Here is a 13,009-nt window from a genome sequence, read left to right as displayed (position 1 = left end):
AGCATGGAGACAGAGAGGAGCACAAAGAGACGATAACCGAGCAAGTTTCCATCGTTACTGGAGTAAAACCAGTAACAACATAATAAAAACCACCAGGAGAGAAAATCCAGACCTGGATTCTCTCGTTTCCACCATCCAGAGTCTGATGGTACCAAGGAGCCTCTGAGTTCCTCTGCTGGGGGAACATGATGGACCTGGTGGGTCCATTTCAGTTCCTAACCTGCAAGGAATCAACCAGAAACACAAAGAGATTTTCTGCAGCAGATGGAAGCTGATGGATCAGTGACCTGGACTACAGGATGAACCGGATCCTTCGATACCGACCGGTACCGACCGGTACCGACCCGTCTGACAGGAAGCTGTTAACACAGGAATGAAGAAACGTTTCTAAGAAACAGTTAAAGATGAACCACAAGAGAAAGGAACCAAAAAACACAAAACATAAAGAACTGGGACCAGAACCAGAACCAGAACCAGATCAGACCCAGAACCAGAACCAGAACCAGATCAGAACCAGAACCAAAACCAGAACCAGACCAGAACCAGAACCAGACCAGAACCAGAACCAGACCAGAACCAGAACCAGACCAGAACCAGAACCAGATCAGACCCAGAACCAGACCAGAACCAGAACCAGATCAGAACCAGACCAGAACCTCCACCATGCACTCATGCATAGAAGAGTGAAAGTTTTGTATTTTTAAACGTTTCTTTTAAAATGATCTTATTGGGTTTAAACTGAGAGCTGAATGTTTTTAACTGTCCTGGTTGTCCGACGTTTTGCTTCGTCCAGAAGGTCCAGAAACCGTCGCTGCCTGCAGGAGGATGACCGACGTGTGAAGCTCAGTGGAAACCGTCTGCACTGAGCTGGACGAGGCCACAGTGGACGTTAACAGAACGGCTGGTTCACTTCCTCTGCTGCCACTGATGAAACTGCAGGCGGACCAGAACTCTGACTGTCAGGGTGATTTGAATGAAGTGGAGCAGGAAGGAATGCATGAATTCGTGGCTGTAGCAGTAATGTGGGCATGCAGTGTTTGCCACAGTGATGTGGTTTGTAGAGTCATTAGAGGAGAGAAGGCGTGAGAATGACCAGAGGACGCAACGTCACACAGGAAAGGAGGAAGTTTATCTCCAGCGCAGCTCATCTTCCCTCATATGACTCGACTCACAAGGAGGAGCTCAGACTGCAGGAACAGGCAACATCTGCACAGACGGCTGCCGCACAGCTGGCTCTGCTGGAGGTGAGCGCACACATGCAGGACATCGGCTGGAGACTCACATCTGATCTGACACTTTAACGCCTCGACTGGCTTCGTTTCCTCTGGTGATTCCAACGTCCCAGATGGATGGAAACTCTGATCCAGCAGAGATCAGATCAGATCTGAAAGCCGAATTAGAGAGGATTCACTCAGCAGGTTGGAACATTTAACCTGGTTCTGGTCTGGTTCTGAATGTGATCTGGAGGAAAAGTCCAGGACTTTAAATAACAAAACTAAAAATGATCAGTCAGTTTCCAGGAAATTAAAACCATCAATGATGTATTTCCTTTTCTGAGAAATGATAGAGCTTCTTATCACATTTCATGACTTCATATTGACCCTGTTCTCAGGCTGATTCTAGAGCTGATTCCAGTTTTTATTTTTTCTACTGAATGTGACTGGATGAAAAAGCAAAAAAACAATTAAAAATCAATGAAAACAAAAATTCACAATATAAATCAAATGAGGAGCGAAGAATTAAAACGAGTTTGGTTGTTGGAGAAAAGCACATTAAACACATTAAAAACTGTATTTATTATCCTTCAGACATAACAGCATCAGTCCTTTAACTGTTAAAAAATATATAAAAACATATTTTTAGCAACCTTACCATGAACTAATGACCAAGAGGGAATTAAATTAATCTAGAATGATTATTTTACAAAATGCAACTAAAAATGTAAATCCTTGTTCATTTGAAATCTCTTGAATGAGTTATTGTGAGAAAATGTTTGGTCACCTGGACTGGAAGCTGTTGACTTTATTCAGATTTGGTTTTATTGTTTTTCACCTCGGAGCGACTGACTTCCTTTTACTTCTATCTCCATCTGATGTATTTGACCGTATTTGTGCCGTTGCTCCTCTGCACGTTTTCCATCCATTACAGCTGTTTCATCAGTGCTAACACGTTGAAATGAGTTTTCCCGAGCCGCCGGTTTTACTCCGGGGGAAAAGACGGACACACGCTGCTGTGCAGAGCTGCAGGCGGTGTGTGTTGGAGTCACAGCAGCATTTCAGCAAAACGCAAAGAATATAAGCAGTTTTTTAAAAGTGAGTTGAGTAATGAAGCATGGCTAGCGCACCCTGCTGGCCGCCCTGCAGCGCACCCTGCTGGCCGCCCTGCAGCGCACCCTGCTGGCCGCCCTGCAGCGCACCCTGCTGGCCCTGCAGCGCACCCTGCTGGCCGCCCTGCAGCGCACCCTGCTGGCCGCCCTGCAGCGCACCCTGCTGGCCCTGCAGCGCACCCTGCTGGCCGCCCTGCAGCGCACCCTGCTGGCCGCCCTGCAGCGCACCCTGCTGGCCGCCCTGCAGCGCACCCTGCTGGCCGCCCTGCAGCGCACCCTGCTGGCCGCCCTGCAGCGCACCCTGCTGGCCGCCCTGCAGCGCACCGTGCTGGCCCTGCAGGATTATCGGTGCTTTGGCATTTAGTCACCAAAGTCTCCAATAAACCAGAAACTGTAGCTGGATTTATCACTCAATATTTTGGAAGAAAAAGAAATTCACTGTAGGAGTTTGAGAGTTGCTAAATAAAGTGACAGCGTCAGCAAGTTGGTAACATCGATCCCTCTTAGAGCTGATGCCATGCAGTGGACGTGTTGTTCTGCCACCACATAATGGTTGGTGCCAACTGTCACTACTGCTTCCCCTTCAGGCTGTCCTGTTACTTGGGTTATCTGCTGGCACGTCTTTGGTATTTTAAAGTTTCTGCCACTGCTTTTACGTTTCAATCACTATTTTAATACTAATTTCTGCTTGTGATACCACTCTTTGATTAATTTTCTACTTTTTAAATTTAAGTTGCATGCAGGCTTATGCCAATTTTCACATTTGAACAACTGTGTTAATGTCATGATTTGAGTTTCTCTGTGTGTTTATTTTGAGTTCCTGTCTCTGAGTCTTTGTCCTGTCCTGCCCTCCCATAGTTTGTTCCCAGGTGTCGTGGAAAAAAACCTATTTCCAAACACCGTTTAGGTAAAATCACTCAGTCAGGTTTATTCATATATTGAGCACAATACAGTGATGAAGCAGGTCTGGATGAAAAGTTGTCAGTCAGAGAAACACAAGAGTTTTATACCAAAGATAAAGAATCAACAAGAGGAGAGACAGTCTGGTTCTGATGCAGCTGTAGAAAACAACTTCCAACCTTCTACATGAAACTCAAATAGTCCTTTTGTTGAGAGTTCATAAACATTTCATACAACATGACTAGCAGATGTGACCTTATTGTAAGTTTTCAATGACAGAAGCCACTGATTTTACATGGATATGGTCTCACTGTGGGCATTATTGTGTATTTGTATGAAGAGTATTTTTTTGGGTTCGCTGTTTTGTTGAGACATTAAAGCCATCTTGTCTTTTTTGTTGCCAGGAATGGAGATCCTCAATTCGTCTAACCCCACCAACCGGTCCAACTTTCACAGCATCTTCACCCAGGAGGTCCTTCCCCCTTTCTACATCGCCATCTTCGTTCTGGGCCTGTGTCTAAATGTTGTGGCCGCCTGGATCTTCTTCAGAGTCCCAGCAGACTCTGGTCTGGTGGTCTACCTGAAGAACATGGTGGTGGCCGACCTGCTCATGCTGCTCTCCTTCCCCTTCAGGGTGCTTGATTACTTGGGTTATAAGAGTTTGGACCTCAATGTGATCAGGTGTCGCTACACCGACGTACTCTTCTACTTCTCCATGTATGTTGGAATCCTCTTCATTGGCTTCATCAGCCTTGAGCGCTACGTCAAGGTTGTTTGCCACTCCCCTTCCTCCTCCACCATCCCTTCCTTCAGGTCCAGATTCAGTGTTGTGTCTGTGCTACAGCATATACAGAGGGCCACCTTTGCCCGGGTTCTGGCGCTCCTCACATGGAGCCTGCTCTTCCTGTGTTGTGTCCCCAATACCATATTGACAAGCAATCTTCACAAGAAAAACACAACAGGATGTACGGAAATGAAGACACCACTGGGCCAGGAGTGGCACAAAGTCTCAAGCCATATCAGCGTGTCCTTGTTCTGGGTGACACTTGTTATTGTGACTTTCTGCTACACATCAATCGCTCGCCAGGTGTGCAAGACGTACCGCCACACGCGTCGCGACAACACCAACATCTACCGCAAGTCCAACCGCAGCATCTTCAGCATCCTGGTGGTGTTCTTCATCTGCTTTGTGCCGTACCACGTCTGCCGCGTGCCGTTCACTCTGAGTCAGTTCAGCCATTCAGGTTTCCGCTCAGATGTCAAATTTTGGCTTTTCCAGATTAAGGAGGGAACACTCTTCTTGTCTGCAATGAATGTCTGTCTCGATCCCGTGATCTACTTCCTGATGTGTGGGACTTTCAGAAAGTCCCTACTGAGGAAAATGTCATTGAGAGCGAGGAGGAAGTCACTTACCACTGCTCAGAGTCTTAGCAACATCTAGGAGTCAGAGGACAAAGTCCAGTCCTAGAGAAAAGGGGAGCAAAAGAAAGAAGGCGGTGAGCAGCGACAAGATCCTTGGCGACTACCCAAACTGGACTATATGGAGACCAAAACCAGTCCTTATGGGCTGGTATCTTTTAGATCTTTCACTTCTCCACCGGACCTGAATCAACCGATGATCTTCCAGATTACCAGGTCCAGATATTAGCATCCATTAAGCTTCAAAGGTGCGTAAAACTTGGACTGTGCAGAAGCCGCAATAATAGACATTGTTGCTGAAATTACATAGTTTGACTATACTGCGGTGTGGACCTCGTAAACATGCCAAGCTGTCCAGAAAGAAATCTTAGATGATCTGAGCTTTAGAACAGGGTCCATTATACCGCTGGAAGATCAGAAGACGGGTCCATTGTGGCCATGAAGGACTGATTATGGTCCAGAACAATACTCAGCTGGGCCTTGAAGTTTCAGTGATGCTCAGTTGATTCCAGGAAAATATTCCTCCCTACCATTAGACCAGCACCAGCAGCCTGAACCAAAGCAGAACAGATCCAGGCCTTCATGTTTACGCCAAATACTGACCCAACCAGCTGAACCCGAGACTTTCTGGACCGGAAAATTCATCTGACATCAATAACTACTCTTCATCCGATAAACTGCTACTCACTAGATATTTTCTCTTTTTCAGAACATTCTCAGAACATTCTTAATCTGAGAGATGGTTGTGGGTTGAAATCCTCGTAGATCTGCAGCTTTTGAAAAACTCAGACCAGCTGTCTTTTTGCTTAGCTCGCAAGAACAGCAAACATGCTTTTTATTTATCTATGTCACTGTTATATTCAATAAAGCATCAACCTTTGGAACTGTTTTCATTTGGCTCCTTTCATGGGGGAACGGCGACATATGTTTTTAATTTCACTTTTTCTCTGCTGCCATCTGGTGGCCAAAATCTATAATAACAGGATTTCTGCACAGGAGGCGGAGTGGAGGAATGTTTGGCTTTTATCCGGTTAAATATGCATAGATGATTAGCGGTAGCACATGGCTTGCATCAAGTAGGTCCCGGGTTCAACACACAAACCTGTATGAAAGCAAAACAAATATTTTATGAGACCAAAATAGAGTTAAAAATCTGATTACTGGGAACAAAACATTTAGGACTTACTTTGGAAACTAACTAAACATTCAGCTTGCTAGCTAAATATTTAGCCTCTATTTCAATCTTCAGCTTTCTAACTAAACATTTACTTTACTAGATATTTAACTACAATGTAAACATTTAGCTGCTATTCTGAAGGTTTCCCCCTCCTGGTCAATGCATCTGATTATCAGCTTCGGACTGGTACAGATACTCAACTTTCTGTACAATCACAACTTGAGAGCAATCATCGTCAACCCAAAGCAAACAGACGGAACGACCATGAAACCACTTCCTGATGTTTTGGTTGCAGCTTCTGTTCTGAAGCCACAGACTCAACCGTCTCGCCCTCCGCAGCAGGATGAACCATCTTCACATTTTCTTCTGCTTTGACATTTCCTCCTGAAGCGGACTTGGAGAAGGACTCGCAACTCCTGAAATCCTCAGATGACACCGAGGGGCGACTGTGGCTCAGTGTAGAGTTGAGTTGTTGTCCTGCAATCAGGATGTTGTAGGTTTGATTCCTCCCGTTGATGTGCCCCTGGGCAAGGCACTTAACCCCAAGTTGCCAACCAGTTGGTGTTTAAATACACGTGCATTTGAAAAGGTGACTGCTTTCTAGAGTAAAGCAGCAAAATAACTGTCAAAATGTATCATTTATTGTTCTGGTGCAGGATGGGATGAGTCTGCAGACTGACAGGATGTGGGTCAGCTCATCCACCAGTGTGATCAGAACCACAGTGGAGATGATGGGCTTCTGCAGAACTCCTCAACAACACTGGGTCTCCTGTGGATGAACTTCCTTAGGAGCGGCTCGTCATCTTCTACTCAGCCTGTCCTGTTCATCCATCACTGTGTGGCTTGGATTATCTACAGAACCGGACCAGACTGGAGGGAACCATCAGGAATAAATTTCCCTCCATCCAGGATTGTACCAGTCTAAAGTCAGAAAAACAGCAGCTAACATGAATGATGCTGTTAGAGAAATTGTATATGCAATTAAGTTATCAAACATTTGCTTCTTTTGTTCATGCATCATACATGTTGAATTGCTTTAACTGTGTTTCTGAGTATGTTGAAGGAGACTCTGCTGCAGGATGCAGAGACATCCGGCGCCAGCTTGTTCTGGTCAGACGGCTGCTCAGCAGAAGGACATCCTATTCTTCATGTTTGTAATAACATAGTTTATAGTGTAATGGTGCTGATTAGCCTTATTCAGTCATACTGTTTGTAGTAAATGTTCCAGTTTATCTTATGAAACTGTGAATCACGTTGGAGCTGCATATGTTATGATAAGAGCTGAAACATTCATTGTAACTAGGGATGATTGTCAATAGAAGGAGAGGCAGAGCGGGAAGAGATTGTAACTGGAGTACGTCTGTCCGTTCTCCTCACGAGTAAAAGGAATCCAACTCCCTCTTGTCTTTTCCTGTGTATTTCAATGTTCTAGGTGCATAAACCTGACATCTATAAATGTACATCAATCCTCACCGCCTCTGATAAACAAAAAGTATTCATGTCCTGCGGATGTCGAAGCCAAGTAAGTGGAGCCGACTAGTATCAACATTGCACTCCAAGTAAATTCTTGTATAAAACACGACAACAAACGTCTGAGAAACCCCTCGACATTCACACAGACTTCTGATAAAGTCTGGCCTGCTGTTGGAATGTCAACGAGAGGCGAATCTGGGACTTCAGGTGAACTATGTGGAAACTTTTACGCCGACAGAGAAAACTAAAATCAGGGTTCATTTTTCAAAATTGAATTGTCTTTTTTTATTTTATTTTATTGGCTCTAGTGGCCTTTATTTGATATTGACAGGAAAGTGGATAATGAGAGAAGAGGAAGACTTGTGGCAAAGGCCACCAGACCAGGAATCGAACCAGCGACAGCCGCATAGAGGATGAAGGTCTCTATTTGTGGGTTGTGCTTAATCCCTGAACCACCACAGCACATCCACCATCATTTATTCATATAGAAATGTTACAGTTTTAAACTCATTTTAATAACAAACTAAATATTTAGTTTCTACTTTTAGTCAGCAAGTAAAATATTCAGCCTGAAACTAAACCTTCAGCTTAACTTAGTTAAGAGGCTAATTGTTTAGCTTAAAACTCAAACATTTACTAATGAATGAAAAACATGCTGAAGAATGAAACCAGTTTATTTCTAAATAGGCTAAAAAACCAAATTATTGCTGGTAATCTTTGACTGTGTAACTTTACAAGCAGCTCCAGAGGCTCCCTGTCCTGTAAAAACCCTGAATACGTAAATGAAACTGGACCAATGCAGCTGGTTCTGATTGGTTCTGATTCCTCTGCTTCCAGCCATCAACGCTGTTACCCGGTTGACTGTTCATCCTGGTGTCAGTCGTGTTTATTCAGTTTTGCATCAGATTTTAATAATTGTTTTGATGTTTTCAGATGTTTGCTGACCGGATCGGGTTCCTCGGTGCAGTAAAGCTGCTCTCTTCAGGTCTGTTTTTATTTCATCCTAATCAGTCTGACACCAGATCAGCACCATCATGGAAACGTCTGAAATGAGTGTTTGATGCAGGAAGGTGTGGTTTGTGGTCACACTGACGATGACAGCAACATGCTGCGCACCTGGACAGGAAGGCAGATTCTCTGCAGCAACACAGCAAATTAATTCAACGGGTCGGAGCCGAGCAGAACCAGGATACGGGTCTGAGAGCCAGAGACAACGGCAGGGAGGAAGGTCCAATTCCAACCTTCTCATACGCAGCCGGAGGTGGGTGGCGTAACCCAAACACTGGATTCAAGTAAGAGTAGCACTCCATCATGTTTTACTAAAAACCGGGTCCGTTAAATTACTCAGGTAAGAGTGGAGACATATTTGGTAAAAGTACCAAAAGTAGCAGACTTCAGTGAATTCACCTTGATGACATTTTTAAAGTTATGTGCATATTCTAATATTTTAAATACTAATAAATAAATATCAGATTCAGGCACAAGAACATTTTATTTACTGTATAAAACTTGGAAAAGTGTTTATTTAATTTCCCTTTGGGGTTAATAAAGTGTTGTTGGATTGAATTGTTGATGACTCTACTGTATGTTCAGTCGGCCTCCAAGCGGCTCATCAAGGCTGGCAGATAGAAGAAAACGTTAAAACAACGAAGACGGTGTAAAGACAAGAGGTCTCACTTCAGAGCTCAGAGTTTGGTGCATTTCTGTTTCAGTCATGTTTCCTTTCCATTCAGTGAGATTACTCACAGTGTGTAGAGTATGCAGAAACTTTACTTCAAAACAACATTAATCATGTAAAAGCAAAAAGTGTGGTGTTGTAAAAACAGAAGTATGTTTTTCTCCAAGTAGTCACTCAATTCACAAGTGGTGAGATATTGTTCCATCAAACTCAGAATGCTGGACAAAAACAAATACAATGAAGGATGACTCCTAATTTTTGTACAAAACGGTATAACTACTGTCATGTAACACTGTTTGGGAGTGGGGGTCAGAGGTCAGGGGGATCTGTCTGTTCTGGGATTCTGATGGTTCTGAATCATGTATTTAAAATCAGATTGAAAGTTTGAAGCTTTCTGAAGGAAGTCATCCCAACATGGCTCCTCTATTATCACTTTAATGTTTTTACCAGCGCCGCTCTGAGCAGTAGCTCCTCTGACGAGCTCAGCAGTTCCATCGGGTGTTTGCTAATTGCTACTGGCTAGTCTGAAGGAGCTGAGGGGGGAGGTGCCGCGCCTTGAAGGCGGGGCTAGGGCCGTCCCGGTGTTGTGCAGCTGAATGGTTGCCATGGAGATAAAAGGATTTCTCAAACATCCATGAAAGAATCAAAGCAAAACTCCAGGTTTGGGGGCGTGCTGTGGTGGCGCAGCGGGTTAGCACGCCCCACGTTTGCAGGCCTTAGTCCTCGACGCGGACGTCGCGGGTTCGACTCCCGGTCCCGGCGACCATTGCTGCATGTCTTCCCCCCTCTCCTCACCCTCTTTCCTGTCTGCCTACTGTCACAAAAATATGAGCCACTAGCGCCGCAGAAACGCTTCGGAGAAAAAATCATGGAAAAGAAAAAAGAAAACTTCAGGTTTGTACCTGATGCCGGTACCGGTGCCTTGCTAAGCAACAATGTATTTGTCTCTGTTCACGTTGGTTAGTCAAAGGTTTGGCCAGCCCTGGTCTATGATGACTTGCAGAGAGGAAACTTCCTCTGCTACCACCTCACCTGGGTTCAGGTGAGGGAGGCTGGTAACCGAGGTTACTCCAGGTGTCTCATCTCTGCCCACACGTCAACATGGTCGAGGAAAATCTGGGAATCATCAGACGGCATCTTCCTAGACACCTGGTCCAGTTGATCAGACTGGACCATAACCAGAACAATATGGTCCAGTCTGGTTTTCTGCTGGACACACAGAGCTGCACACAGAGGCAGATTTGCCTAACAAATGACTCATGCAAAAATTGTCCCACTGTGTACAAACATCACTTCTACTGAAGCAGCTGGGAAGATCATTACAGTGTTTTAACTGGAAACCAGAAACAGCATGTGTGGCATTTCAGCACCATTAAGTGGAATTGGAGATTTGCATATGATGCATGAAAACAGTTTGATGATGGTCGTTTTCCCACTGACGTCAAACTGGCAGCTGATGACGGCAGTCTCAAGCAACAGATGGAAATGGACTTAAATGTTTTATGAGATGGTCGCAGGTTCGACTCCTGGCCTGCCAACATTTGCTGCATGTCTTCCCTCTCTCTCGTTACCGTCTTTCCTGTCGAAGTACTTTCAAATAAAGGCCACTAGAACCAACAAAACCTTTACAAAAAAGCCTGAGTTAATAGAACACCTTCCTAACCTTTACTGCTATTATTGCCGAGGTTTTAGGCTCAGCAGATCCCGGGAGCATAACATTACGATCAGGCAATCATTTAAAAATGTAACTCAGTTAAGCTAAGAATACCAATTCTGTAAGAGGATTTCAGTCTTGAATAAAAATTGCTTTGAAGTTTTATTAAACATGTTTGTATCATGTGTTATTGATTTTTCCCAGGTATGGACCTCTTTAACTGCTCCAAGCTCTCCACCAACAAACCCAGCAGTAGCACTGTCTTCACCAACCAGGTCCTCCCGTCGTTTTACATCGTCCTCTTCGTTGTGGGTGTGGTGCTAAATGGCATGGCCGCCTGGATCTTCTTCAGAGTCCCAGCAGATTCTGCTCTGGTGGTCTACCTGAAGAACATGGTGGTGGCCGACCTCCTCATGCTGCTCTCCTTCCCTGTCAGGGTGGCGGTGAAAATGGGCTTCAACAGCTGCCACCTTTGGATTTTCAACTGCCAATTCAATGCCGTGCTCTTCTACATGTCCATGTATGTAGGAATGCTCTTCATAGGCTACATCAGCCTTGAGCGCTATGTCAAGATTTCCCAACATGTATCTTCCTCCACAAGCTCCTCCTCCTTAAAGACAAAATGTAGTGGAGTGTCTGATCTAAATCTTATGCAGAACACCACCTTTGCACGGGTTCTGGCGGTCCTCACCTGGGGTCTCCTCTTCTTATACTCTGCACCCAACGCCATGCTGGCAACCTGGCCAACCAAAGACCATAACTTCACAAAATGCATGGAGCTGAAGACGCCACTTGGTGCCCAGTGGCACAGAGTATCCGTCCTTATTAACATGTCTCTATTCTGGGTAACACTACTCATCGTAGGCTTCTCCTACACCTTCATAGCTTACCAGGTCTACAAGACGTACCGCTGCATGCGGCGCGACAGCAGGGGCATCTACCGGAACTCCAACCGCAACATCTTCAGCATTCTGGCAGTGTTCTTTGTCTGCTTTGTGCCGTATCACATCTGCCGCGTGCCTTACACCATGAGCCAGATGTCATCATCAAGCTTCAGTGAAGGTACCAGTATCCTGCTTCATCAGATCAAAGAGGGAACTCTATTCCTGTCGGCGACGAATGTCTGCCTAGACCCCCTGATCTACTTCCTAATGTGTCGAAACTTCAGAAAGTCACTTATAAGAAAACTGTCCAGTAAAAAGAGGAGGAAACCTCGGTCAACCAATCAGAGTCTGAGCAACATGTAGAGGGGGGATGGAGGAATGGATGCAAAGCAAGAGGAGACACTGAAAGAAAAGACAAGGACAGAGTAGATCCTGGAAGAGCAGGCAATCAGAGCACAGCAGATCGTTGATGCCCACAAAGAGTCGGGCAACATCTTGGCCAACAAGAGACAGGAGGCTGAACATTTTTGTGCACCAATGGAGAAAGAAACTGGTGAGGAATCCTCAAACCGAGAACATTTATGAGGCCAAAGTTGTGGTCCAGAAACATTATGGATGGTAGGAGCCTGTATTTAGGGGAAAGTTGGTGCTTTCCGTGTCCTTAGAAGAATCTCTTGTTGCACTGATATGAGACATGAAAATACCAACCAAATCAGGACACAGAGAGACTTTAAGTGGAGACTGATAAGATAGCAGTCACCATAAAGGTTTGACACAATGAGTTTTTGTTGTTCATGTCATGACTATATGAGTCCTGTATGTCCAATAATATGCTGGTAATAAAAACTGCCTAATTTCAGAACATTCTTTCTGTCTTTTTTACTTTAAGTTCGTTAACAGAAAGGAACAGAACATGTCACATAGTTCCCATGTGTTATTGCTGATCTAGAGACAATTAGGTGTCAAATCTGTATGAAGAGATCAATGATGGCAGACTGCGGGTGTTACCGGACAAGGGCAGTGAGACAGTGGCAAGGTGTGCTGTGGGACTGGCAGATGCTTTCACAGAGGAGCTAAAGGTCAATAAGATTAAGAACGAACATGGTGGGAGGATGGAAGCAAGAGTTGGGGAGATCAGTGATGGAAGGAGAGCCATGGGGGTAAAGGAAAGGTTATCAAAAAGGCCCTGAGACCTGCCGTGATGGACGGTTTGAAGACGATTACACTGACACAAAGAAAATGTTCAGATTTTCACAAAGAGACAAGGATATAGAGAGGAGATGACAATGAAGCTTCTTTGGTGCAATGAAGTCATGATGTCATAACAGAGATGTTGGCTATAAAGAAGATAGAGGCAAATATTCCACTTTGGCCTCTTCTAAAGAGAACGATCCACAGAAGAAGAACGAGAGAGCAAAGATTGGTGAGCCAATCATTTTTGAGCTAGTTTGAGTGAAAGATTGTACATTTTAAGAATCGCACAGTGAATGAATCTTCA

The 13,009-nt window shown here is 44.7% G+C and overlaps 2 protein-coding genes across 3 annotated transcripts; both read left to right on the top strand.

Annotated features, from left to right (window-relative positions):
* Window positions 1-1,030: 1,030 nt before the first annotated feature.
* Window positions 1,031-5,534, top strand: LOC122832708 (P2Y purinoceptor 14-like). The gene is made up of 2 exons (XM_044119732.1): window positions 1,031-1,244; window positions 3,631-5,534. The coding sequence occupies exon 2, from the start codon at window positions 3,633-3,635 to the stop codon at window positions 4,665-4,667; it is 1,035 nt and encodes a 344-aa protein (XP_043975667.1). The 5' UTR covers window positions 1,031-1,244; window positions 3,631-3,632; the 3' UTR covers window positions 4,668-5,534.
* Window positions 5,535-8,377: 2,843 nt separating this feature from the next.
* On the top strand, window positions 8,378-12,322 carry LOC122832707 (P2Y purinoceptor 14-like). Of its 2 annotated transcripts, none has more exons than XM_044119730.1 (2): window positions 8,378-8,556; window positions 10,832-12,322. In XM_044119730.1, the coding sequence occupies exon 2, from the start codon at window positions 10,834-10,836 to the stop codon at window positions 11,872-11,874; it is 1,041 nt and encodes a 346-aa protein (XP_043975665.1). In that variant the 5' UTR covers window positions 8,378-8,556; window positions 10,832-10,833; the 3' UTR covers window positions 11,875-12,322. The 2 variants fall into 2 exon arrangements, with proteins under 2 accessions (XP_043975665.1, XP_043975666.1); XM_044119731.1 differs by having other exon boundaries at window positions 8,378-8,587.
* Window positions 12,323-13,009: the final 687 nt, after the last annotated feature.

Source organism: Gambusia affinis, linkage group LG06 (assembly GCF_019740435.1).
Source record: "Gambusia affinis linkage group LG06, SWU_Gaff_1.0, whole genome shotgun sequence".
In the NCBI taxonomy this organism is placed as follows: domain Eukaryota; kingdom Metazoa; phylum Chordata; class Actinopteri; order Cyprinodontiformes; family Poeciliidae; genus Gambusia; species Gambusia affinis.
The sequence above is the reverse complement of the archived record's forward strand: the minus strand, read 5'-3'. Positions and strand labels throughout refer to the sequence as shown.

Bases quoted from the DNA above. Each gene is read 5' to 3' on its own strand.
- LOC122832708 (XM_044119732.1), top strand. From the start codon at position 3,633: ATGGAGATCCTCAATTCGTCTAACCCCACCAACCGGTCCAACTTTCAC.
- LOC122832707 (XM_044119730.1), top strand. From the start codon at position 10,834: ATGGACCTCTTTAACTGCTCCAAGCTCTCCACCAACAAACCCAGCAGT.